General features: G+C 46.4%; 1 protein-coding gene across 12 annotated transcripts in view; it reads right to left on the bottom strand.

The window, feature by feature from the left end:
* Window positions 1-3,725: 3,725 nt before the first annotated feature.
* The window catches only part of HUWE1 (HECT, UBA and WWE domain containing E3 ubiquitin protein ligase 1), a 162,969-nt gene continuing 139,209 nt past the window's right edge, over window positions 3,726-27,485 (bottom strand). For 8 of the 12 annotated variants that reach the window (XM_027609586.1, XM_027609589.1, XM_027609596.2 and 5 more), the window contains 29 exons: window positions 26,915-27,143; window positions 26,089-26,267; window positions 25,715-25,804; window positions 25,411-25,565; window positions 23,762-23,807; window positions 22,031-22,318; window positions 20,678-20,933; window positions 20,349-20,479; window positions 19,599-19,813; window positions 19,234-19,522; window positions 18,999-19,101; window positions 17,714-18,260; window positions 16,244-16,847; window positions 15,431-15,552; window positions 15,166-15,322; window positions 13,814-13,946; window positions 13,327-13,529; window positions 12,592-12,719; window positions 11,220-11,316; window positions 9,992-10,141; window positions 9,288-9,533; window positions 8,845-8,962; window positions 8,063-8,203; window positions 6,810-7,097; window positions 6,590-6,695; window positions 5,879-5,996; window positions 5,388-5,569; window positions 4,937-5,127; window positions 4,127-4,353 (listed from right to left, as the gene is read on the bottom strand). In XM_027609586.1, coding sequence (XP_027465387.1) covers window positions 4,251-4,353; window positions 4,937-5,127; window positions 5,388-5,569; window positions 5,879-5,996; window positions 6,590-6,695; window positions 6,810-7,097; window positions 8,063-8,203; window positions 8,845-8,962; window positions 9,288-9,533; window positions 9,992-10,141; window positions 11,220-11,316; window positions 12,592-12,719; window positions 13,327-13,529; window positions 13,814-13,946; window positions 15,166-15,322; window positions 15,431-15,552; window positions 16,244-16,847; window positions 17,714-18,260; window positions 18,999-19,101; window positions 19,234-19,522; window positions 19,599-19,813; window positions 20,349-20,479; window positions 20,678-20,933; window positions 22,031-22,318; window positions 23,762-23,807; window positions 25,411-25,565; window positions 25,715-25,804; window positions 26,089-26,267; window positions 26,915-27,143 — 5,615 coding nt within the window. In that variant the 3' untranslated portion in view covers window positions 4,127-4,250. Of the gene's footprint in view, window positions 4,354-4,936; window positions 5,128-5,387; window positions 5,570-5,878; window positions 5,997-6,589; window positions 6,696-6,809; window positions 7,098-8,062; window positions 8,204-8,844; window positions 8,963-9,287; window positions 9,534-9,991; window positions 10,142-11,219; window positions 11,317-12,591; window positions 12,720-13,326; window positions 13,530-13,813; window positions 13,947-15,165; window positions 15,323-15,430; window positions 15,553-16,243; window positions 16,848-17,713; window positions 18,261-18,998; window positions 19,102-19,233; window positions 19,523-19,598; window positions 19,814-20,348; window positions 20,480-20,677; window positions 20,934-22,030; window positions 22,319-23,761; window positions 23,808-25,410; window positions 25,566-25,714; window positions 25,805-26,088; window positions 26,268-26,914; window positions 27,144-27,485 lie in introns of all 12 variants that reach the window. The other 4 variants (XM_027609597.2, XM_027609585.2, XM_027609595.2 and 1 more) reach the window with 3 other exon arrangements.

Below are 27,485 nucleotides of genomic sequence, written 5' to 3'. Positions count from 1 at the left end.
GTGCCCGGGTGGCTCAGTTGGTTGGGCGACTGCCTTCGGCTCGGGTCGTGATCCCGGAGTCCTGGAATCGAGTCCCACATCGGGTTTCCGGCTCAGTGGGAAGTCTGCTTCTCCCTCTGACCCTCTCCCCTCTCATGCTGTTTCTCTCTCTCTCAAATAAATAAATAAAATCTTAAAAAAAGAATAAAATATATATTTTAAAAAGTATATATGTAGGGCGCCTGGGTGGCTCAGTTGCTTAAGCGACTGCCTTCGGCTCAGGTCATGATCCTGGAGTCCCAGGATCGAGTCCCGCATCGGGCTCCCTGCTCAACAGGGAGTCTCCTTCTCCCTCTGACCCTCCCCCCTCTCATGTGCTCTCTCGCTCTCATTCTCTCTCTCAAATGAATAAAATCTTAAAAAAAAAGTATATAAAGGATTAACCCATTGCCTGTTAGAGACATTTTCCCCCCTAGATTGTCATTTTTTTTTTAATTCTGTTCATGGTGTTGCCAACATTTTAGTAGTCAAATATATCATTTTCCATTATGATGTCCTTGTAGATTTTAGCCTTAGATTTTCCATAGTCCAGATCAGTTATTTGCCCATATTTTCATTTTGTGCTTTAAAAAATCAGTTCATAGTTTTCACTCTTGAATCTTCCACTTGGAATTTAGTGTGGAGTGCAGGGCAAAATTTATATTTTTTACCCTCCCAATAATTAGACAAGTTTCCTGACCTTAACATTGACAAAGCTATTCCTTTCCACAACTGGCTCTTGGCGCCTCATTTTTCACCGCTGAGGCCATTCTGTCAGGTCTGCCTATTTCAACTCCCATCTTGTTTAACTATCAGTCTCTCAAAGCCAGCTATACTTGCATTTTTATGCAAATGGACAGTATGTCTCATTTGCCTCTTTTATGCTTAAACATGAGTTTTGCCATTTCTCTTTCATGAGTCCTAAACACTCGTTATTCTTTGGTATTTTGTTATTGTTGTAAAGATAATCTATTTCCTGTTCATTCTCTAACTGGTTATCGCTTGTACTTGAGAACATGTTTAATCTTGCTACACCTGCCTTGTAAGTCTCTGTGTACCCATTGCCCCCTGTAGTTTCCTAACACCTGCCTCCTTCCCTTAATGCTGAGCCTTTCGGTATTGTCAGTACATGGTAAGTGCTCAATGGAATTTTATTAGGGGTGATTGTTTCTCCAGCCTAGACGGACACACATCCTAAATATAGAACCATACATTCTAGTTTATCCAGTTTGCCCTTGTGGCCCAGCATAATTATTAACAGCACCCTTTTTATTAAATTTTTCCAACTTTGATAAATTACATGGTCACCCTGATTATAAGAAAAGAGGACTATTTTAATAAGGAGATAACCCATGGTAATCATAACGCACAGATAGATCAGTGGAGGGAATTACTCGGGGGCAAAAAGAGACATGTTTAATCATGTCATGCAAGCAGCCTTCATGTATAATTAGGTCTGTTATTGACTCCCCTGCTGCCTACCTCAAATTCATTGTGAAATTTGTCTATCTCAAAAACATGAACTGGGGCGCCTGGGTGGCTCAGTCGTTAAGCGTCTGCCTTTGGCTCAGGTCATGATCCCAGGGTCCTGGGATCGAGCCCCGCATCGGGCTCCCTGCTCCGCGGGAAGCCTGCTTCTCCCTCTCCCACTCCCTCTGCTTGTGTTCCTGCTCTCGCTGTGTCGCTATCAAATAAATAAATAAAATATTTAAAAAAAAAACATGAACTATCTCGTTATCATAATATATAGCATTATAAGGAACGCCCATGTGTCTAGCACCACCTAGTCTAAGAAATAAACATCACCAACGTGGTTGAAGCTCTGTGATTACCTCTTCCAAACTGCATCTCGTCTCCCACAGCTTATCCTGAACATTGTACAGTACTTTGTCATACTCATGCACGGATTCTCACTCTTTATATGTATGGATGTAGTTTTTCATGCTCTTGGTACATATGCTATGTAGTATTGTTTTGTAACTTTTAAACAGGCCTCATACTTACATTGAGATTATGCATGTTGATATATGGGATACATTTTTACTGCTACACAGAATTCCATGGTATGTATTATTTATTCACACTTGTTGGGACAATAAATGTCGACATGAGTGAATACTTTGATTATAACCAGTCCTCTTTTTGGACGGTTTTAAGTGCTAATAACTTTTGGTTCTTTGGTTAGCAGTTTCTGCTATACTGAAGTGGTTAGAATTGGCATAACAGTGTTAATAGTGGTAACTGGCCACCTTACGCTTCTTGTGTGATGCTGGCGGTTGGTCTGAGGCAAGCTTATCAAGGTAGTGTCTTAAGTTACCAATAATATTGTTAGCAAATGCCTTGCATCAATTAACAGGATTTTTCTTATTTGACATTGAGGTGATATTACACCATACACATATCCCAAAGGCAAGTCATGCTTGACACATTAGATTTTTGTAGTATGCCACTGAATTAGATTTTTTTCTTCACCGTTATTCCATCTGTACTCCCAGCTTCCACACCCAACTCCCAAACCCTATACCTCCCAAATTTAAATGTTAGAGGTTTCTTTCCTACTTCGATTTTTCAAGGAATCCGTTCTTAAGCTTATTTATCAATTCTACTTTATTTATTCTTTTCATTTCAAAGCCCCGCTGGACTCCCAGCCTCATCTCAGGCCACCATCCTTTGCTCAAGCTGTGCCATCAGCTGGACTCCTCCTGCTTTGACCTAGATTACCCTCCCCTCAATATTAACTCCCAGCTAGGATTCAACTCACGAATGCCTGACAATGGAAAGCCTTCCCCCATCTTTCAGGCTAGGTCAAGGACTTCTGCTCCGGGAAACTAGGGACCCCTTCCTACATTTGTCACAGAACTACTCAGTCTCCTTCCTCCTTGACTAGAAGTTCAATAGCAGGGACAGGGTCAGTCCATCTGTCTCAGTTGTCAGCAGGATGAGGCATAGGCAAGTATGAATATTTAAAGAAAGGGAGAAAATGTCTAGCAGCCATTTCCATCAGGACCAAGGGCAGGGGGATTAGGTTAAGGAGAAAATCTTTACAAAACAGAGCCTCAGAATAATGAGAAAACCACACAAAGCAAGCATCACTTGGGGTTATTTTTCTAACTAAACCTTTATTTTTCTTTGAAAGCTGGAACCATCAAAGTCCTTGGATCAGCTTTAACTGCTGGAGTAAAAACCATGAGACTACTGGTTGATCCGTGAACAGACTGGCAGATGACAGGACAAAACCAAAACGGATGGGAAGACTGTTCTGAGAGCTAGTCAAATTACTTGCTTACTGAAATTTGTTAGAAAAAACCTAAAACATTAAGTGAAATAAAAATTTTAAACTAAGCTCTACACTTGAGGCTGTTATAAAGGCTCATCAAATAGAACTGTCGGTTGGATTGAGTTCTCAGTGTTTCTTATAACCTGATTTGTTCCCCTCCAGCAAGGTGATGCTTTGTCCTTGGCTGCAAACTGTTAACACCATCACTGCCCTCAAGTGCAGATCCCATTCTAAAAAAAACAGGCTCCCCTCAATTCCTGGTGGCTGCTGATCTCTCCTGACAATGGGGAAACGGACTTTGAAGAAGGAAGATGCACCAGTGGTGGTGGCAGAGATGGTTTTCTGGAGAGTCCATTTGCAACTTTTCTCCAGATGTCTAGCATGTGTTCAAGAGTTGTTTCAAGTTTGAAAAAAACTCCGTTGTGAAAAGTGAGTTATGAAGAGTGCTCTTTATTTGAAACCTCCACAACACAGACGCCAATCTTGTCTCGCATTGAATCATTAGCTGTGCACATCAACACATTCCAAGCACAAATTAAGAAATGCAAACAGAACAAAAAAATATATATATATATAATTTTTCCCCTATCCAAAGGTTTCAAGTCTCAATGCAGCAAATCCTTCTGAACACAGAATCTGAGGAGCACACTGTTCAAACAGTTGGGACAAACAGGTCCCTGCAAAGGCTAATGCCTTTTTAACACATGGGCTGGGGATCATGGACGGCATGGAACAGGGAGGAGGTGGTGAGGGAGAGAGGGAGAGAGAATGAGCAGGAGAGGGGGAACGGGTATGCGCTGGGGAAGATGGGGAAGCTGGGACACACACATGGTGAGTTGGTGGATTTCATTTATTGGTTTTTGACATTTTCTTTCTGGTTCTTTTTTGTTTTCATTTCCCCCCATTCCCAGGTCCAACAATGGTAGAAAACCCCACAGTGGCGGGCGGGGCCTTATTAGGCCAGCCCAAAGCCTTCAGAGCACTCCTGGATGGCCAATAGTAGCATGTGGCGGAGCTTCTCAAAGCTCTCGTAGGCAGGCAGGTCCAGCTGATTAAAACTAGAGAAAGAAGAAAGATCAGTTTGTGACAAAAGATAACCAAATCCCCGTGTTCCCATGGTGCCCCCTGACCTTTCCTCCCTGAGGAACCTACTCCTCTCTTGCAGACTTGAAATCTTGTCCTAGCCTGGTCTTCCCTCCTCCAATCTGGCCCTAATACTGGCCATCAGGCACCTAAAACATAAATCTGACCCTGCCACTCCTTAAAACACCACAGCCTCACCTATGGGTTAATGTGCAAGCTCTAAGGAGGCATTTGGGGTCACTGGTGATCCAACTTCTGCTGATCCAACCTCTAAGCTTTCTGTTCCCTGCAACTCCTTGCTCCAAGCTGGGCCCTGGAGTACACTGTGCTCTCCTGCGGCAGTGCTCACCCGCAATGTCCCCCCAGGCTCACTGTGAATCTGGGCCAGCTTCTCATCTCAAACATCACCTTTTCCACAAAACCACCAAATTATGAGCTACCACAGGTGTAGCACAGCTGGGGCCAGATTGGGGTTCCTGCCCTTGGTTAGGGTTCTAGAAGCAACAAATATGCAAGCTCAGTCTGAATGCTAAAAAGGAGAACAAACTCTTCTCTTACCATGTGTGAGCTGAAGGCAGGCGATCTGTGGACCTGTCATCTCGATGGATCTGAAACTTCTGAATGCCATTCATGCCTTCAAGGGCAGCAAAGCCTTGCAAGGGCACCTTGGAAGTACCTGTGACAAACTGGAGGAACTTGGCACGGTCAGCTTGGTCGAAAGAACGCAATGCTCTCCAGAACCACTGGATCTGTGGGAAAGGACACAAGAAGCCAGTGTGAGGTGGGATGGAATCTGGAATCTCAGGCAAATCCATTCTGTGAAATGGGCTTCAGTTCTTCCGTAAGATGAGCAAGAACACCCCCTGAAAATGTGTTCCAGAGGATGAAGACTTAGGTCTAAGTAAGTTGTCACCTATATCCCCTTGCCCCCTAAGAGTGCTGGTTTATGTGGTGTCATACCAACTAGCACTACTCAGGGATATGGGGAAGGATGCCAGCAGCAGCTCACCTGAATAGAGTTGGACTGGTACTTGTGGTATTCAGTGTTGGATTTCAAATCATCAATGTCGATTGTGGGCAGTCCTGATATGAGCAGCTCTAACTCCTGCTCAGTGAAGATAGAAATGAGGCGCTTTGGAATGATCTCATAGAAGCCTTCTAAGAAAGCTGCCAGCTGTTTACGGATGGCTCCTGGGGAGAGAACCAACAAGCCATGTGGCAGCTAGACTCACACAACTGTTAGAGGTCAGGGATCCTCAATCTGGCTCCTGCTGCAACTAGGATGCTGAATGGTCTGCCTGCCTCACCTAACACTGCTTCTGGCCCTTGAAAGAGGGTGGGTGAAGGGAAATACTTTTTGATCAGGTGTTTGTGGACTCTTTGTGCAAGGCACTTGTGGCTGGCACAGGGGAAGAGAAAAAAACCCAGTTATCTGTGAAATGATTGAGGCCTGACCTCTTCCATATGAACAATAAGGGGTCTAAGGGACATTTCCCCTACCTGTCATCCTCATCTGGCACACCAGGTGTACATACTCCTTCTTATTCTCTTCTGTTACCAAGATGTTGGCCCCATTGGGTTTGAGGTCACGAACTTCACAGACTCCAAACTCTTGGACCTAGAACACCCAAAACACCAATCATTCCTATCAGGCATGATCTAGGATGGGATTTATATAGCTACCTCGGAATACTTGAACTCTTTGCCATGTCCTGGGCAGAAATACAAAGCAAGGTCATAAAAAAGTGTCGTTTCTCATGAGTGCATAACTTTGTAATAGGGAAAAGCCAAGGTTTGGCCCCAAAACACTTCAAGGCTGAAAGTAAGGAAATGGTCAATGGTGAAAGGGAAAAAGGCATGGCTAACATGCCTAACATGACACAACACAATCTTTATGGAAAACAATTTGGAGGGAGAGTAACCTTAAAAAAATTTTTTTTCCATTTATATTTATCTGTATAAAGAACTACTTTTGGGAATGAAAAATCCTGTACTAGAGCACTTTTTTTTTAAATAAGGAGGAAACTAGGGAACACCCTGGATTGTTTTACAAATCCTGGTTTTTGTTTGTAATGTCTCATACAAATACCCTGCTCACTGCTAGATGGGGAATGGGGCATGAGACTTTATGCAGTGCCAGTTTAAGGGCAGTCCCACAATGGGTTTCTTGGACTATCTAGGATGTGCTGTGGTCAAAATTTCTCGACTTGCCTCAGTGCTGAAAGTGAGGTCGTAACCTAGTGTGGAGACGTCATTTTCCAGCAGATAAACCAGGCCCTGGTAGAAGTGGTAATCTTCACTCTCCATATCCGTGTATCTAGAAAAACACAATTAGGGTCATGGGTTAGGGTGGAGGAGAGGAAGTATGGGGGTGGGACACAAGAAAAGGACCTGTCAAGTGAGAATGTGGATCCTGTGCCACATTCCTCACCTGACAGACTTGCCCAAGATGTGTTTGTAGAAGGACCGAGTAAAATAGCACTCCAGGAGGCGGTTGTCATATACAGCTTTGGCCACAATGCGTCCAACAAACTTGAAGTAGCTGAGGTGGTTGGGGTTGCAGTGGGAAGATGGGTTGATGGTGTAGGTGACCCGATCACCGGGTGAGGTACGGAACAAGGCATACATAGGGTTAAACATCTCCCGAGAGATGATCATATACCACTCCCGCAGGAGCCCTCCAGCATCCTGCCCTTCTTCTCCTTCAAACACTATATACCTGCATAAGAGACCAGAAACAGATGTGCAGAAAGCCCAGGATAAATCCATTCTTTTATGCAGCATGAACCAAGTGAGTGAGTGAGCGAGTGACTGAGTGAAGCAGTGGCTGGGGAGTGCAGGATCAGAGAACAGAGGTGAATGCAGAGTGCCAGGAAAGCCCAGAGGAAGGGTGGGAATCTGGGACAACAAAAGCATCGATAGAAAAGATGTCCTGAATTATCAGTAAAGGCTTATCAATATTCCAGAAAACAGCAATAGAAAAGGTATAGAGACTGAGGGCCTCACTTAGGGAAAGCAGGGAGAGGAGTTGTTAAGTGGTGTAAGAGAGGGCTGAGCTCAGCCTGATGTCTGTAAGGATTTGGTGGTGGAGGAGCAGGGCCCAGTCTGTCTCAGAAGCCTGACTTCCTATGTGATAACATGGATGGTGAGCCCAATGCCACGAGGGAGAGGAGGAATCAAGTTCCTGAGCTCAGGAGCATCAAACTACTCCAACAGGTCTATCATCTCACTGGCTTCCATGACATTTAGTATCACAAACTGCTGATCTCCTCTAGGTGGCTTCAGGATCACCAGGGAGTGATTACCGATTTGGTGAGGGGCCACTCATCCAAGTGTGGTCCCCCCTCCAAGCCAGGATAGCATTTGCTCAGCAGGCTTCCTATTCCTAGTATAAGAGAAAGCTCTCTGCGAAGCCATCAGGTCTATCTTTGTAAATGCCGAAGACTCTTCTGTCTCTCTGGGAATTGTGGGTAGCTCAGCCTAAGGGCCAGCTAGCCAGTAGAAGACCAGTGTCATGAGACCAGGCCAAGGAGACAGGAGATAGCTCAGTGAGATTATACCAGGTTCCTATTTGGAATTCTTTTGGAGTTCCCCTGCACATCTGGCACTGGAGTAAGCCTTCACTACCACGTAGGAAGGTCCTCCACCCTCCCATCTTGTCTTTTCTCTGTTCTGGGCTCTTACAATCGATTCTTCATTTCTTCAGGGGATTTCCGGTGCAGTTCACGATAGGAGTCTTCAAACACATGATCACGGCGGACATGCACAGCCATGTCTTCTTTCCGGAGTCCCTCATCCAAACGTTCCAGCTCTTGGCGGAAATATCTTGGGAGGTAGGGAAGGAAGGAAAATAGGATTGGGGGTGGCAGAGTAAACTTCTGTTAGCTTGATTAGGATGAAGACCTACAATGATGCTTCTCCCATCTTCCAAACATCTGTTCCCCAGGTGAACCTGAAGGTGCCCAGTAGTTGGGAGAAGCAGGTCATTCATTACCAATTCTAAATTTTCCCATCTCTACTGAATAAAGGCCCACAGAGATCGTTACACAGAATATCTGCAACAAGCAGGTAGTATGTGTAGGTGCACAGAAGAGTAGGGATGACAGGAGTGCTGTGGAGCCCCTGCCGCCCCTGAGTCCTGCTATAAGTGTACTATGGCTACCCGCACCTCCTGCATGACCCCAAAGAATGGAATGGAACTTTAGAAGTCATGTGATTAAACAAAGGCTTGCATTTCTCTGATGAAGAATGGAGATGGGAATGGAGAAGGCCAAGGAGTATTTAGGTATAATGACTGTCAGTGGCACAAATGAACCTCCTCCCTCCCATCCAGCACCATTCCAAGGGCTGCCACCAAGGGAAACTTCTTTCCCTGAAAACACTCCTTCAGGAGGAATTTTGGCTCCTTTCTGGGAGGAGAGATACCATCGGAAAAGTTCCCATCCCACAGCCTCCAGGACACATACTTGCGCTTGACATCAAAGTCGAGGACACGAATGTAGTCTACCAGGACAGCAAAAGGTCCATCAGCGAGGTGGGTGGTGGACTGCCGTAGGATCTGGTTTAACACAGTGCGGTGAGTCTCTGAGGGGAGAAAGGACAGCAAGAATCAGCACATCTTGGCCCCCAGAAGACTACATGACCGCCAACCAGACAGCAACTCTCTTTGTGTTTCAGGGAATCAAGACAGTGTGGCACAAAAGGGCTTTCAGACCCAGTCCCTACATCACTGGCTTCATTCATTCTCTCCCTCTCTCTCTCCCCCCCCATCCCCCCTGCCACACACACACACACTCTCACTCTCTCTCTCTCACCCCTCTCCCCCACGAAACACCTAAGAATAAAGCGTATGAAATGACCCTATAAAAAATGAAGACTTCTTCATTGGGGGCCGAAGAGTTTCCTGTACCTGCAAAGCGAAGGAACTTCTGTGTGTCAGGGGGCAGGCTTGAGGAGATGTGCATAGACGAGGGCTCCCTGGAGAAGAATGGGTCAAGGGAAGAAGGAGTAGCTGGGGTTAAGGGGGCAGGGGAGAGTGGAGGAGGCTCGTCCTTGATGTGTGCCAGCTGGCTCTCACGGGTGTCTCTAACAGGAGGCTTGCTCTCCCGCTCTGTGGCATGGACCAGAAAGAAGGCCTCGACAGCAGGCTGTAGCACTGGGGATAGGAATGACAGGGAAGTGATATTTTACTTTAGAAACTTCAACATACAAACCTCTTCTTCATAATCAAATTACAGAAACACAATATGGAAGAATAAATAATGAAAACTTATAGGAGAAATACAATGGTAGCAAAGAAAAATAAAGCCACAGAGGAAGTCTGAGCTTCCTTGAAACTTAAAAAAAAAAAAAAAAAAAAAAAAAAAAAAAGGAAGAGGCAACAAGTTATAAAGATTCCCCTGGTCTAAAAAGTGAAAAGATACCAGCTACTAAAAGAGAGGGCAAATATTTTTTTCTGATACTGAAGTGAGAGAAAAAACACCTCTCCTTTGAATTCTCATTACAGACACTGAGAGAGAGAGGGATGATCTGGAAGGAAGAAAATTAAGCGGGCAGAAAGGGCCCCAGAGCATATCAGTGGGTTGGGACCTTGGCCCAAAGGCCACAACTCACCTAGCACCGCATGCTGGTCATGGGATTCCTCCAGTTCCTTTAGACACTCTCCCAGCATGTCCCACAGCTCGTCCAAGCTCAGCTGCTCACTGAGCAGGGGTAAATCAGGTGGCCTCTCCTCCTTTTCCCCTTGTGGGGTTCCATCTGAGCCTACAGGCCACACAAAGGAAAGACAAAAAGTCTTTGAGGTTTTTCTTTCATTAGGCTTTTTCCCAGACCAATGTGCAGGCCATTAATCAATGGCCTATGTCTAATGCCAGATCAAGTAGACTGGCCCGCTGGCTACTAAGTAATACTGAGCAACACCTGAAAGCAAGCTCTAGTCCTATACTGGATGACATTTAAATTTAAATCAAATACAATTAATACAATAAAAACTTTGGTTCCTCAGCTGCAACAGCCACATTTTAAGTGCTCAATAGCCACACGTGGCTAGTGACTACTAAAGTTCTACCAGACAGTGCTGGTTTACCCATTGCCTCATTAGCTCTCAGAGAACCTGTGGATTATTAAATGATTTAATATATTTCAAAAATGGATGTCTTATGCCAACACGATTCCACAGAAACGTGTTAAGAGGGCATCAGAAAGTATTCTACATACAATTAACTTGAGAAATGCTGCTACTAATAGCATCCACTGTGTGCCAGGTTCTATTTAAGTGGTGTGTGTGTGTGTGTGTGTGTGTGTGTGTGTGTGTGTGTGTGTGTGTGTGTGTGTGTGTGTGTGTGTGTGTGTGTGTGTGTGTGTGTGTGTGTGTGTGTGTGTGTGTGTGTGTGTGTGTGTGTGTGTGTGTGTGTGTGTGTGTGTGTGTGTGTGTGTGTGTGTGTGTGTGTGTGTGTGTGTGTGTGTTAACTTGTTCATTCCTAACTATTAACACCCCTATTTTAAACAAGGAAACTGAAGCTAAGAGAGGTTTGCTTCAGGTCCCAGAGCCAGTAAACAGGAGAGCCACAACTCAAACATATGCTATCTCCATGTCTAACACCATCACATCTCAGTTTCTTTAGGAAATGTAGCGTATGCTATGCATCTCCAGAAAGGGTCAGGTGGTGACAGTTAGTGATCCTGGTTGGTAAATGCCTATTAACATTTACAAAAACCAGTGTTCACTGGAACAAACTGGAAAACACTGAGCTTATGTATGTAGAGTACAAGGGATCCAGCAGACATTCCATGAAGACTGGCTCTCTCTTTTGCTGCACTGGAAATAGGAAGTAGTACTGACCAATGGACTGAGTATCCTGAGCACTGGGAGATGGCTGGTCTACATCCATGGGTGACTCCTCCCTCCGGACAGCGGCTTCCGACTGGCTTGACTCCGACTGGATAAAAGGGAGACAAAGTCACATAAAAGGGTGCAACTCTGCTTTCCTCAGGGACAGGCTAGAGGCTGGCTCTACCCATTCTCGCGTATCATAAGCTTGGAAAGCTTGGAAAGATAAAGCTTCCTTTATTTGGTCAAAAAACTCTGTAGCTTTCTTGAACAAAAGAATGGTCTTCCCATCTCCTTTGCTGTCCTCCACCCTGAGCTAGCAAACTTCTCCAAAAAGCTCCCTGGATGCCTGCATTGCCTCCACTCTACTCCAGACCTATGTCTAGTCAGACACCAGCCTTCTGGATACAGACTTGGAAGACTTCTTCTGGGGACAGATTACATATATATATATATACACATAAAAAAATCAGGTGAGCAGACTGTAGATTTGGCTATTTCTGTTTGCTCAGAAAAGGGGAAATAAGGGACAACCTTTGATGGGTGGGATTATTCAAAAGCCAACATCTGTCCTTTTGGGTATGGGAAAGACAGGGCAGAAAATACTCCAGAAATCAGAGTTGTTTTCCCTTTCTACCCTGTTGGGAGTCACAGCCCTCAAATTCTACGATGTTCTCAGCATGCTCAATGAAATCATACTGTGTAATAGTAATCATATGCAAAGAAAAACCAGGCCTCAGGATACCTTTATTTCCCGGATCTTGGGAAGGTGACTTGCATGTTGCAAGGACAGGAAAACAATGAGAGAGTGCCACAGCATACATACAAGATGCCAGGCTTTTCCCAAAGCCACTCTGTGCTGGGATCCCAACAATGAGTTGGCTATCTAGGAACCTGAAGGTTTCTTCCTAAAAGTGCCTGAGTGCCTAGGTGCCAAGGTGCCGAGAGAGTATGGACAACAGAAGCAGAGGCCAGGGTAGATGGACCAGCCATATCCTAGAAGAGGCTGCATGGGATATGTACCAAGCTCGGGGAATTTCAAGGGCAGGATTCCTGATGTACTTGCATTATTCCATGAGACTGAAAAATCTTCATCCCACACCCCCTCAGAACCCAGACACTAAGCATTATGCAGTTTGCAAAAGCGCCACTGTTGACTGGATAGCTGGGAGTGGGGTATGATGGCCAAGCTTTAAATCATATCAGTCCAAAACAATGAACAGTAGAGAAAACACCAACAGAAAGTAACCCTGTTGTCCAGAAGCATTCATACAGCAAACTTAATGCAAAAGCATACAAGGTAAGGGCAGTGAAACCCCACTGATGATGTGGTGGGGCAGGGGAGAGAGACAAATGAATGAGGGGCCACAGGCATCATGCTAACCGTTGCTGCTTGTTGCTGTCTCCGCGCCCTTTGACCCTCACGTACCATTTGTATAATGGCATCAGCCTCAGCCTCCAGCTGCCGAACAGCTGCCTGGATGCTGCTAGCTGAGCCTAAACCGGAAGAACCTGGGAGAAAGAAAAAAGAAGGCAAGATATAAAAAGTAGAAAGAGGGAATGCCCAATATTCTCTCTCCCATCTCCTGGGCTGCCACAGGGCATCTTGCTGAAGTCTTTGACCTTTAGCTCAGGCAGCTTCAGAGTGCTCTTCACCAGGCACTAAGGGCTACCATTACAAGTAAGGGCAGGGGACATGGCGCTAGGCAGATGGATAGTGGCAGGTGGAGATGGTTCTGTGGGACAGGAGGAAAGAGGTAGGATTTGGCAGGCCACAGCTGAGGCAACATGGCTGCAATGTTTTAGTCAGGAGTGATCAAAGAAGCAGAAAGGAGACACACTCAGTGCCTTAAATCTTGTTCAACAAAAGATATGCCCCCAATTTCTTTGCCGGATTTCCACTCCCCCTTAATTCTCACTTGCCCTAATGAATTTCCTATGCAGACACCTTGAGTGAGATACAGAACGCAGCCATCAACAGCCTAGGAAAGGATCATTACTTTCGTTTTTTGGAAAGGTTAAGCAGGATGGAGACATGACATTAAGTCCCGCCCTCCAGGGACTCTTTGAGTTTGCCACCACCAACCCTGCCCCTCAACTGGACACTCCAGTTTCATACCTAGCCTGCCTGTCTGCTTGGCTTTCTTGTTAGCTCGGCGTGTGTCGTCCCGGAGCTGGATGATGACCTGCAGTACTCTCAAGAAGAACTTCTGGGTAGACGTCTTGGATGTCAACATGGACATAGAAGGCAGCTGGAGCTCCCGGCCACCCAGAGGTCGCTTCTGAGATGCCACAATTACCACATTCTCAGCCATGTCAAACCTGGATAGTGTAGAGGTGGCTTGCGTATACTGACAGCATCAAAGCATAAACATCCAGAGCGAGCAGGGCTTTTCGGTGTCAACCAGAGGGTTAAAGACTCTCAGAAGGAAATCCCACAAGTGGGACAAAATAAGGTCAAGTATGTACAGGATAGATAAGAAAATCTTCCCAGAGAGGGGAAAACAAACAAAAACCCACCACCAACAACCAGGACACCAGCAACAGCCACCTTTTAGAATACCCCAGATTCCAGCCCCATAGCCAAATGGGTGGCAACCACCCACCTGCTCTGCATTTTGCCTTTTAGCTTGGTGGTCTGTGGCTGCTCCTCAGGCAGGCCATCAGGAGAGAGGGTCTCACACTGGGTTCGTCGCTGCTGTTCTAGGTTGTATTCCCGTAACTCAGCCAGAAGGGTACCTGGTCAGGCAGAGGAGCCAGCAAGTGTTCAGAGACTCCCCTAGTGAAGCAGTTGAAAGCCAAACCTTTCCAAGAAACCTGCACAGCCTATCTTCTTTGCTCGGCTGCAGAGAATCTGGAGTGAGCAGGAATTCTGCTGTTCACCTTACGATGTGTGTTCATGGATCAACCATCCAGAGACTACCAATCTACCCCGCTTCAGCAATCTGTTGAATCTACACAAAATGCAGCTCAGTGCAGAGGGGGAAATTATCGGTTTCTGAGGCGATCTCAGGCAAATTGCTTAACCCCCTCTCCCAGTTCACTTACCTATCTCAATAATGAGACTAATACAGCCTAACCTCACAAGGCAGTTTTGAGAATTAGGAGATAACTGCAGTAGAGTAGGTGGGACACTGCCTGGCCCACGGGTGTTGAATGGTCGGAGTCAAGGAAAGTCGGAGACTGGCCAAATTCCTTCTGGAAGAACCTTATAGTTCTCATGTAACAAAGAATACCCTGGTTCATACAGTCTAACCAATACCCTTATCACCTTAGCTCTAGGCACATTTGTGAGAAGAAGATAACTAAGCAGGTAGCTGAGATCTAGGGAGATCCATGATTGGGATGGGGGTGGGAGAAAGCAAACAGACTCTCTATGCTGAAAGAAAATCTGGCTCTACTCCTCAATTCAATCGCTTTATCTCCCCGGGTTTTAGTTTTCTTCTTGGTTAACAACAGGAAGAAAGACTGAAACTAGATATTTGCAAGTGTTTTTAGAACTTTTGTACCCTTACAACTGCACAAAGGCAGAGGGTACCTACCATTTGGACTCCCAATTCTTGAGCCTAAGTGAAGCGCAGGTGCATCTCTGAGGTGGTGAAGCTGCCTCAAGCAGGCTCATTGTAGGGCTCTTGTAAGTGCCCAGAATGGAGAAACAAGGGAGTACTGCTGGTCCTACATGTGCTCATTTTCCTTTACTAAGCACTGATTACAAGGCATGTGCCAGGCACTGGCAATGTAGAGAGAAGCCCAGCCTTGCTCTCCATGAACAACTGAGCAGAGGAAAACAGATGACAACCCAGTATTATCAGTGTTGCAACAGGGCAGACATAGGGTCTGTGCTACAGAAACACAGAGGAGTCTGATTCAACCTGGAGATTCAGGGAAGGCTTCCATAAAGAGGTGATCCCTCAGTGGAAGGTTTCAGAAAGACAAGAGGCTTTACTCCCGTTATTACCTATCTGTTTACAAAGAGTATAACCCAGATGGCGAGCTCCATTCAGTAGCAGCTTGAGAACAGTGTCCCGGGTTGCAGGGTCTCCCCGAGAGAGCTGCAGTAAAACATTGGCTGCATCCTCTAGACCTTCTTCAGAACAAGAGTGGGATGTCAACACCTGGGAAAAAAGAAAAGGAGTAAGCCTCAACTTGAGAACTAAAACTTTATCTACTCCTATCTACCTTTTCTCCCCCAATCTTGGGATTCAGAAGAACTTGGGACTCACCTCCACAGAGAGCTGTAGCTGGTTTTCAGTAAGGCCAGAGGATACCATCTTAAAGTCTGCACTGCTGCTGCCCCCATCACCCAACTTTGCTGGAGATTTGCTGGCCTTAGTAGTTGTAGAAGCTTTGAGGAATCAGATGGAACACTGTAAGCCTCTAAAACTAACATGCCAGAACCAAACAATGCCTAAACTGTCCAGGGCTTCAATATGGGAACGTAGAGCAAATGAAAAGCCACCTACCAAAATCAAATCCAAATGACTTGGGATATCAAGGACTCTCACGACTCCACTTTCTAAAGTGACGATCTCAAACATTTCTCAACTGTTTCTCTACCACCAGGGGCCCCTCTTCAAAACGTTTTTTTTCAAGTAAATCTTACTAGTCCGCTATAGGGCTCGTTCCGTTTACTTCCTAGGATAGCCTGGCTAGTCTACCCTGATTCAAATGGTATCCTGCCTGCTCTCAAACTTTTTCCTGAGACTGGGTCCCTCAACTAGGCTAGAAAGGTTGGGAGTTCTTTGAAGACAGGGACTTTCTCTCTCTCCTCCTTTTGGTGCTTAGCCTAGGGAAGCCACACTCAGTGAATGCCTGCTGGTCTTCACCAGCGTCTGTGTGGGTGGGTGGATGGGTGTGGGGAGGAGAAGGATGGAGAGAGAGAACTGGGACTGAGGAGGGCAAGAATGAACGCATCTGGCTCTTGCAAACACAAACCAAGCCGACTGCTATTATTTGGGGAGGAATACCTGGATGGGGGAGTGGAGGGTGAGGTGGGTGTCCATACCCCAAAGCTCCCAGCCTACATCCACACTTACTTGAAACAGTAGTGGTAGCAGTTGTGGGGGTAGTCACCGTGGTCGAAGCAGCTACGGCAATGGTGGATACAGCCGTGGCAGCAACCAGAGCTGGAGCAGAAGTGACAGGGGTGGTTGCAGCAGGGGGAGTGGGCGTGCTGGAGGTGGCGGTGGTAGTGGTGGTAGATGTGGTTGAGGTGGCCACAGTGGTGGAGGAAGCGCTGCTGCCAGAATTAGCCTGTGCTTCCGACACTTTGTTTTCCGGGAGAGCAATTGAGATGAGAGAAAGGAGTCTGAGGAGTTTCTCAGTTAAGAGAGAGCTCCGGCGGATGACTGGGTGTGACAACATGTTCATGAGCTGCCCCAGTGGAGAGGCCTCGAGGCTGTATGGGGAGGTTTCCCCCTCACCACCAGCGCTCACTGGCACTGACTTCACGGAGTTCTTGCCTTTCCGACTGACATTCATGTTGTCCAGTTTTACCAGTAAGTCCCAGAAGTCTGTGCAAATGCCACTGCTGGTGGACTGTGAAGAGCATGGGCTGCAGGCCTGCTTACTGCCCCTCTCCCGATCACTCTCACAGTTTGTTTCTTTGGTCCGCTGCTGTGTAAAGTGGCTGGGAAATACCTGCCGGCAAAAGGAGGACAGGCTTGGTCTAGGGGGTCTACACAGAGGATAGGTCTTCCTGACAAGGAAAGACAATTGGTTCCTAGATACTCCACTCCTCTGAATAGCTTTGGTGACATGGGAGAGATACCATACAGGAGTTTTATCTAACTGATGGCGAAATAACCTAGAGAAGCAAACAAGGGCTTTGTAGGGAGATGATGAGTTAACCTCTGAGCATCGGTCTCTGTACTTATGAAATGGGGAGCACCATTATGCTGTATCAAAAAATTGTCGAGATTAAAGGGGATAATGTATTTTTGCATAATACCTGGCACAAGGCAGGCCCTCAACAAATGGCTGCAATGATAATTAAATAGAAGACTGAACAGGGGTGCCTGGGTGGCTCAGTCAGTTAAGTGTCTGACTTTAGCTCAGGTCATGATCCTAGGGTCCTGGGATTGAGCCCCACATTGGCTCCCTGCTCAGTGGGAAGTCTGCTTCTCCCTCTTTGCGTCCCCACTCATGCTCTAATAAAAAAATTCTTAAAAAAAGACTGACCTAAGTTCTAGGCCCAGCTCCATCACTTACTAGCCACATGACAAAGCCACTAAAAATTTCTGTACCTTAGCTTCTTCATCTGTAGAATGGGGATCATACAGACCACTGAGAGTTGTTTTGATAACCAAATGAGGTAATGCACAAAAACTATAAAAAGTGAAAGTAAAAACCCCACAAAATTATTTACTGGACAACTCTCAGAAACAATACAGGCCTCAGCACTAACAGTGAAGAAAGACCTGTTAGCTTTCTTAGAGTTCAGGTTTCATCTAGGCTGTGGCTGCGACCTCTCTTCCATCCCCCAGGGTTGGGTTCAAGCTCCTCACCTTGGCCAACTGAATGAGTGTGTCCAGAACATGTCTGCAGACAACAGGAGCAGCCTGGGGGTGGATATGGACAGTGGAGCCACTGCTTGCATGCTTCTCGGTATGTTTGCGACCCCCTGAACGTTGGATCTGGAATATATTAGTCCTGCAGCCTAGGGCTGCATCCATGGATACTGACAGCCAGGAAAGCTGATTGGAGCTCTTAGACTCCATCTTGTGTAGGAGGTCCAGGGGCCGGTTCTCATGGCTGCTTGACCCACAGCTTTTGCTTGACTTTTTGCCCTTCTCCTCACTTGAGGAGAGCTTGGGTGTTTCAATGCATAGCTCACTCTCACTGCTGCGCTGCAAAATGGAGAGCAGACTGCGGATGACCCAGTGGCGGGTCTGGGCATGGTAGCAGAGATTTCTCAGTACTCGGTGTAGGCGGCTAGTATTAAGCTTTGGCTCATCCACGAAAAGTAGGACCAGGAGACAGGATAGGGCTTCATGGTCCAGGAGGAGCCGTCCTCGGAGGCGGAGGAGAGTATCCACATTACTGCCAGAAGGCCTGGAACAGAGCATGGTTTCTAGGTAACACTTCAGCTAGAGCTCTGGGATTAGGTATAGGCCTAGGGAAGGGGAATGAGCTGCATACCTCCAAGGAGGCATAAGAAGGGAGAGTGTCTAGTCTAAGGGTTCTTAATAATAACAAAAGCTGCCCTCTTGTGTATCTACTGGGTATCAAGTACTCTACAGTCTAGAAGACAAAAGAATTGCCCATTTTTGAGATGATGAACAAGAGGCTCTAATAGGTTAAGTGACTTGCACTACACATCACACACTGTCTATATTATCAATTGGTAAAACCAGACTGCACCTAAGGTCTTAAAAAAAAAAACCCAATGCTTATTTCCTGCCTTCTCTAGACTACCAGGGATTTGCCTGCCTCATTGGGACTGATCACTCCCTTTACATTTTGGCATGTTGGGTGCAGTCAGCTTCAGCCTGGGTAGTCATGAACTCTTCTTCCACAGCCTATGTGTTATAAGCTCAAGTGGCTTTACTTATTACAACCACAGCTAGCACCTGTTGCCAGTCTGCCTTACTCTGTGATTATGATCTATGGTAGCTACGCCAACCCAAAAGTGTGGCTTTCTGAAGGGGGAGTCCAAAGATCTGGCTCCCCTACTCATTCAAGGCAATATCCTAGAGAGGTCATCCAGTTTCTCCACCTATAAATTAAGGAAGCTGGACTAGCAATAGATGTGAGAGGTGGTATGGCAAGGTCAAAAAAACACAAAGGTACCTGTTATGGCTGCTGCTACCCCCCATCTGGAAGGTGCCACCTCTCTGCACAGCAAGGCGAGTATACTGGACTCCACGGTTGCCACTGAGGCGACTGGTGAAAGCTGGAAGGAAAGAAAAAGGAAATTGAAACTGGGGAGATGGGGTTAGCTGGGTCCAATAACAGAAAGGGGAACAAAGCCTCATGTGGCCAAAGCCAAACATTTCAGAGCCCTCCCACTTGCCTCCCTCTGTACCCGGGCTTCGGAGGATGGCAGAGAGTGCAGAGGTGCTGCTGTGGCCAAAGAGCCGCTCATGCATGAGTTGTCGCTGCCGGGCTTCCTGCTCTCGCCTCAGGGCTTGCGCCTCAGCGGCAATGTCAGGTGGCATCACAGCCAACACACTGTCCTCCATGTCCTCTAGGACACTACGGCGCAAGTCTGAGGGCAGGGTCTGGATGAAGGTCACAGGGTCCATGGGGGTGTCTGAGCTGGCATTCTGTGCCAGTTCCCGTCGCTGTTGCTCAGCTCTCTGCTGTGCCAGCACCTACGGAGCAGAACAAGTCAATGGGGGCATACCCACAGCTATGCAGCCTAGCCCCACCAGCTCCCTGCTCACATACTTCCTCCTGGATGGCTGGAGGCAGGGCAGCCAGGAACTCAGGGCTCACTTCGGTCACACCAGGATTCCCCACCACTGCAGGAGCTGAGCTATTTGTTGAAGGGGCAGTCCGAGTTGGTGGACGGATACCCAGTTGGTTCTGCAGGACTTCCCGGCGGATGTCATCAGGCAGAGCAGCCAGAAAAGAGGGATCCACACCTTCAGGTAGACTGATACCTGAGGGGAGGCACAAAATGTGAAGGGACTCCCATCTCTACCAACACTTAAGATGTACTTGGGAGTAAAGAGACCCATGGCCTTGTTTGAGGGAAAAACGAGCCTTGTTTATCCTCAATGCATGCAAAGGACAGAAGACACAAAGAGGCCCACTCACCTTCCCTAGGCTGAGAACAGCTCTTGTTATGTGCCAGAGTCTGTGTGTATGCTGTCACTTAATCTTCATCAAGACCCTACCATGCAGCTATTATCAAGCCCCCTTAGAACTGATGAGGATCAGAGAAGTTAAGTAATGGTCCCAAGTTCTGAAGGTAGGTGGCTGCAGAGGGGATAACCCGAGCTTAAGATCTGTTTGACTCCATAGCCTGGGCTCATTCCATCATGCAGCATCAGCACCCCCTTACTGGTGGTTCTCCTCCCACATGTATGCTGCCTTCCATCTGGATAGAACCATTTAACTGGCAGGCATTTCCATGCCAAAAGCTACTAGAAGCCTAAATAACCCCAGGATGGCCTAAGCACACATGAAGCTCACCTGCAAGGGGATCTTCCTCTTCACTGCTTGTTGAAGGCAGTGGCTCTTCTAGGATTCCCCGGGAATCTGCTCCAGAAATGGCCACAGCAGAATCTCTGGTGGAGGAACTCTCAGAGGATGCAGGGGGAGAGCTGAAGAAAATAAATTTCCAGGTTGTTCTTAGTATTAATGTTTTCCCATTTATAAAATACTCTTATAATACCCAGTTCTCACAGAAGCCACGTTGATTTCCCCAGTGCACCAAGCATGCTCAAGAGTTAACAAGTATGCATGTAGCCTGAAATACCCACCATCACATCCTGCCTTCCTCTTACTCACACAATGCTTACCTGTCCTCAGGGGGCTGGGTAGGTTCCCCTGAGCCATCGCCCCTGCTTTGTACTTCTGTCACAACAGGTGGGGCATCCCCAGGAGTGGAGCTGCCTGCTGTGGGTTGCTCAGAACTGCCAGCTGCTGAGGTGTCACCCACAGCCTCCTCCAGGGTACAGGAAGCCAGGCTACTGGTGTCCATGGGAGAGCCTTCCAGTTGACTGCTGACAGCTGTCAGCGCATCAGAATCTTCAGCTCTCTCTGGGGAAAGAGAGGCTAGGAGGAAGTCACATGGAGAGGTTAGATCTCTGCCTAGAAGATGGGGGCCGAATTAAGATGCAGCCAGATTAGACTTCTCACTTCTCTACCATCTCTCTGGCCTGACATTCCCCCTCAATCTCATATGCTTTATAAAGCTCAGCTCAAATCCTCATGGTGTTCTAGTTATGCCTGTGAAACACCTTTCCCTAGGCACCCCCGGGGTAAGGGAGTCTGTCACTTTCAGACTCCCTACAGGCACCATTTGTACATGCATGCTGGTTCTGTTTATCTAAAGGCAGCTCCTTGAAAGAAAAAACTCCTACGCCTTAAGGTTTTTCCAGAGCAAATCACAGGCAGCATGGTACAGAGCAGGAATAGCAAACAGGTTTCAATTTACCCTGTTGGAACACTGCTGAGAAGAATTCTGAAGCCCCACTTCAAACCAGTGGGAAATAGTGCCATGAGATAAATGGTGTTTGCTAGGATGGGAGAGCTGTGTGGGTGGGTGGGTCATGTGCTTGCCATCCCTGAAGGGTGTTGAAGGAGAGCGAGCTTTGAAGTCACACAGATCTGGATTTTTATCTCAGCTCAATCACTTACTGAACGGTCTTAGGCTAATAATTTCACATTCGTTTCAGTTTATTCATGGAGGTAACACTACCTACTTTGCAGGGTTGTTTTTGTTTTTCAAAGTTTACTTCTTTATTATTTTTTAAAGTAATCTCTACCCCCAATGTGGAGCTCAAACTCACAACCCTGAGATCAAGAGTTGCTACATGCTCTTCCAACTGAGCCAGCCGGGTGCCCCAGGAAGGTTTTTAAAGAAGTAACAGGCCTGCCACGACAGCCCAGGAAAAGTGATTACCTCAATAAACTGTTGGCATCATCACCTGTATCATTAGACATTCAGATATATGATCACTTGAGTCCACAGAGAAGAAACCTCAACTTTAGCTAAGAAAGCAAATGTGCAAGCTGAGATCCTACTCTTTTGAGGACCCGAGCTGCTATTATTTCTTTAAGGAGAGTAAAGAGAAACTCCAAAGATGTCCATTCTTCCCTCCTGTTATATCACCTCTCACCCACCACCCAAACCCTGAAATTCTACTCACTTATAGTAGGAGCTGGGGACAACTCCATCTGAGTCGTTTCTGCTTCTCCACTTGGCCTTGTGGGACCCAATTCCTCTGGCTCTACAGGCATCAATAGCTGTGTAGAGCTACCCCCTTCTCCAGCCGGGGACTGCAGCTCTTGAGGAATCTCTCCCAAGGCTGGTGGGGGTGGGAGTGTTTGTTGCTGTTGTGAGGGCTGCAGAGTGACAAGGGTGTCCTTGGACTCAGATGTAGCTGCATCAGTTGAAGATGGGGTTGTTGGGTAGCTGTCAGGCATAGGAGTCCCATCTTTCTCGGAAAGAATAACAATGGGGGTGTTAAGGGACAATCAGCCAAGAACCTAGGGAGCCACTCAATCAGCACATGTGGCCTGACAAGTATCCCCCCGCTCCGACCCCCGAGTGTTCCTAGGAACAGCTTGTGGCTGATCTGGTATACCCTGGATGAGGGCTAAGGCACAGTGCTATCTTAGTCTCAAGAACTGGAGATCTGAATCTTTGTAGATCCTAAGAATTAAGTCCTTTCTGTGCCCTGGGTGGAAGGGGAGAGAGTTCAAGTCGCTTTATAATGTTATTTGCCTCACCCTAAATATCACCTATCCCCTTCCACCTCCCTTTTCTTCCAGTCCTGATTATCCCAGGAACATCTACAACTCTGATGCAGGCAACAGTGCCAAGACTAAGTATGAATATGCCCACACCAGGGAAAGTAGTAAGTTGTATAGTTATCTTCTAATTGGGGCCTAAAATCCCTACCCCACAACAATACAACTTACTACCTCACCCCGGCATGAGCAGAATCCTCCAGCAAGGGCAGCAGACAAAAGGCCATTTTACCTGATGACAGACCCTTTCAAAGACCTTTTGCTAAAGGCACCAGGACACCTACCACCCACTTTCACTGCTTTAAAAAAAAAATACTGTGTAGGCTTTATATCATCATTTTGCAATTCAAATGCCAAAGAAGACAGAAGGCATAGGGAAACAGAAGAAAGTTCTGAGGAAATAGGGGTGGGGGAGACATAATACCACATGGATCAGTTATTAGAACCATGAAATAGCTGACATTAAGATTAGCACGAGGAATACAAAACATATAGTAGTAATACCATTTAGCCCACAGATGCCAAAGACAGATTGCTAACATCCCTAGACGTTTAGATTCCAAAGACTCACAAAGTTTATATAAAAAGGAAAAAATAGAGACTAACATTGGGTTACCAAACCTAGGTTAGCCAAATAAGAAAGAATCCTTTCAATATCACTTAAATTTGATACTAAAGAACTAGGAAGGACATAATCTCTATAAAAACCAGTCCTTTAAATTGAATAAATTCAGCTTTCTGAAAAGCTCATTAAACCCTCTTTATTTTGTTCATTTCCACTGAGGGCTGGCATTTGGGAACCACCGCCATCCTTCTCAGGAAGCACCACACCACGGTGGTCACCAAAGGGGAAGGACACATGGCCTGGCTACACATGCCAGAATGCAGCACAGCATGATCAGAGTGAGACCCTGAACAGAGCACGTCGGAGGGGAAGTGTACCACCGTGGGAAAGACAGTAGACTGTATAGTTATCTCCAAGATGGGGTATGACCCTAAAACTATACAATCTACTACCTCATCCCACAGAGCACCAGTGTTCATCTTCAGCCCACCTGGGCCAGCTACTTGAAAGGGTCAGGAAAAAGAACCAGTTAACAAGAAGGTGAAAAGGGGGGTAGAGTTACCTGAGAGGTTCTGTTCAGTGGAGTCATTTGTCTTAGATGCAGTACACTGGAAAGAGAAGGGACAGACCAATGTGGGACTTTCGCAAGCAAGTAAGACAGGGGTCAACTATAATAGCTACCCCTTCCCCCCCCCCCACCCACATAAGCCATCTAGGAGTTCAAGGACCTGGATGAAAGATGAACATTTTAGTGTGCAAATGTATCTCTAATTTCTCTAATACATACTTGTACCGAAGGATGGCTTGGGAACAAGGGGAAACTGCCAGGAGGCTGACTGAATAATGAGCTGGGCTGGGCACAGGACATGACCTAAATACAATCATAAGACCAGCAAGAATTCCTCAAAGTTTCATTTCTATGTATTTCCCTTCTTTGGGCTCATTTTGTCCACTCCAGCTTAAGATTTTATTCATTCATCTACTTGAGAGAGAGACCAGCGAGTGGGGGTGGGGGAAGAAGAGGCAGAAGTGGCAAGGAGAGGAACAAGCAGACTCTACCCTGAGTGCTGGGCTCCATCCTACAACCCCGAGACCACGACCTGAGCCAAAACCAAGAGTTGGACGTTCAACTGACTGAGCCATCCAGGTGACCCAATTGTTCACTCCAGCTTTTAAAATCATAAACCAGGGTTGCCTATTTTCTATCCCTTTTCATGTGTTTGAAACCACGTTATTGTTTATCAGGTAAAACTTTCATACAAAAGTATTTGTTAAATCAAGTTTGTTATCCTAACTGAACATTTTCAAAATCCTCAATCTGACCTAACTGCTGAGTGGGATATAATAAAGTCTTTCACTCAAGTCTTTTAATTTCTTCGTTTTTTTAAGATTTTTTCATTTTTATTTATTTGACAGAGAGAGAGAGACAGCGAGAAAGGGAACACAAGCAGGGGGAGTGGGAGAGGGAGAAGCAGGCCTCCCGCTGAGCAGGAAGCCCGATGCGGGGCTCGATCCCAGGACCCTGGGATCATGACCTGAGCTGAAGGCAGACACTTAACCGACTGAGCCACCCAGGCGCCCCAATTTCTTATTTCTATTAGCTTTTACTTCATATATTTTAAGGCTAGTATTGTTCAACTTCCCAGAAGTTTTAAAATAGGTAGCTTCTTTCCAAACCAGTCATGCTACAGATTTTACAAATTGAAAATCAAAGCCTTAGAAAATGACATGTCATGCTAGGGTTCAGAGCACGAATATTTCCTGATTGAATCCTAAGCCTAACTTATCCAAATGATGGAATGGGGTCATCTTGGTTAGGATTCCCCACACTTGGTAAGTCAATCCACTTCCACTAAGTGAAGTGCAACTGAACCACCAAGAGCATGGGCATAATCAAAATCATTCTTCTTGTCTAGCTGCAGTCACTGAAGGTAGAGACTACACAGTGTGACTGGTAAGTCAGGAGCCACTCTGCTTCTTGCTCCAGTTTTCCCCAGCAAGAGACAATGGAGACATAATTTTCCCTCTGGGTTTGAATTCTTTCCCCTAAAAAACATATGAATGTAGGGTGCATTTGGAATGAATCATTTCTCAGGTTCAGTGTGAACATCTCAGGATTCTTTAATGACTGGTGCTATGCGTATGCCAAAATCATATGAAAGTAAAGGAAGACACAGCCAAAGATGAATCCTCCCAGCCCTTGCAAATCACCTGTGCACTCTGATCCCTGTTTTCCTTATCTTCTTTGCCTTTGTCAGTTATCTTAGTTTCTTCCTCAGCCAGTTGTTTCCTGCGTTTCTCCCGCCTTTCTTCCAGCTCCTCATCCCTCAGGAATTCCAGGTGATTAACAATGGGCACTTTAACAACTGGATCAAAGAGGCAAAGATCAGAGGTTGCTCACGGGAGGTAGCCAAGAGGCAGAGCTTGCAGCCAGAGAATGAGGGCAACAATTCCCACGCACTCATCCCAGCTGTGGAAGGCACACTACTGCTCAGATAACCAAGCTGCCACATACCTGAAACACAGTCATGCATGCTCTCAGCATCAAGAACTTTGCATTCCTCTGTCCAGCGGGTCAGGGCTGTGGGGATGCTGGACAGGGTCCCTGTAGGGGAACAAAAGAGTGAGATTCTTGGAGTGGTCATATGTCATCTGATCCAAAAATTGCCATATTTCTCTAACAGGACCCAAAGTCCATCACAAGATTTGGCACATCACAAGTATCCAGAGATAGTGAAGGTTTTGTTGACCTTGGCTAAATTATCAAGTGGTTCTGGCTCCAATAAAATGTGGTTTCTCTAGGCAGGGCAGATATTGCTCTGCCTTCCCTCAGCAAGGAAAAAGTAGAATGTGAAAAACTGTACCCTCCCTTTCACCACACAAACTTGCCTGCTTGGCTGGTAGCTGTGCTCTGGTCATGGAAAAAGTCATCCAGCAGTTCATCATCAGATCTGGCAATGATGTGGACATCATCATTGCCTACCAGGAGGCGGGCTCGGCCACGGCTTTGTAGGGGAAGGCTGCTGCTCAGCTGAAGGATGTCAGCAGCAGCAGAAGGACCAAGCAACCTGTAGGGTGATGGTGCCATGGTCACTGTAATTCATAGGGGGTCCTTCAATCTGTTATTGTGAGATCCTTTTTGTTACCTCTTGGAAATGCTTAACACTATTACGGACCTGATCACATTAAGCATAAATCTTTTTTTTTAAACTTTTGTTTAAGTAATCTCTACACCCATCACGGGGTTCTAACTCATGACCCCAAGATCAAGAACTGCATACTTCTCTGACTGAGCCAGCCAGGTACCCCACTAGGCATAAATCTTAGTTATCTTTCTAACTACTCCATTAGTCTGCAAACTTTATTTGGGCTGAGGCCGCATATTATTCCATAGTTGTGTCACTGATAATGCCAGGCACTGTGTTAGGATACATCGCTCTTGTATACCCACCGTAGCCTGTACACTGACCATTATGACACCTATGTCCTTTTCCCTCATTTTAAAATTGTTTCTTCCACTAAATTCATAAGCCTGAGGGCAGAAATCCTGTCCTGTCTACATTTAAAGTGTTAAGTGCTTGGCACATGAGATGCTTCACTGATTGCTGAATGGATGCATTGGAGAACACTTAAGCAAAAAGACTGTGTTATACAATTTAGTATTCCCCAAAAGGCTGCACATACAATCCAAAGAAATGGGACAAATGTAACTCACCTCTGGAGTATAAGAGGAGGGTTGGGTTGGCGATTCCCAGGGTAATGAACGTGAATGGTATGGCCTGTATTGGCTGTCAGCTGCCTTAGGGTCCTCTGACTGCGCCCGATGCCCTGGGTGAGACGCGTTGTGGAGGAGCCACTGCCCAACGTCAGAGAACTGTGGTCTGCATGGCGTACCATCAGTGGGTGAGTGGTAGGGATATTTCCTGGGGATGGGGGGATGTCTGCTGCAAGGACAATATGTAAAGGGGTCAGTGCCAAAAAAAAAATCTCTTCCATGGTTGTTTCAACAGAACCATGTCTCCTGGGCCTTACTTCCTCACACGGAAACCTGAGCTTTGTCCTTTCTCCCTCATTCCCACGCCTCATCTATAATCACTGACACTACCATAGCTTATGCCACCATCTCTTACCTAGATATTGCAACAGCCTCCTAAATAGTACCTTCTCCCAATCCATTCTCCACGCTATAGCCACAGTGATGCTTCTAGGCCCCTCAGAAACATGCTACTCCCTCCACCTCAAAGACTCCACTCCCCCTTCTTCACCCGCTCTTTTGTTCTTGGCCC

This window comes from Zalophus californianus, chromosome X, assembly GCF_009762305.2.
Source record: "Zalophus californianus isolate mZalCal1 chromosome X, mZalCal1.pri.v2, whole genome shotgun sequence".
NCBI classification, from domain to species: Eukaryota; Metazoa; Chordata; class Mammalia; order Carnivora; family Otariidae; genus Zalophus; species Zalophus californianus.
This window is presented reverse-complemented; position numbering and strand designations above follow the sequence as displayed.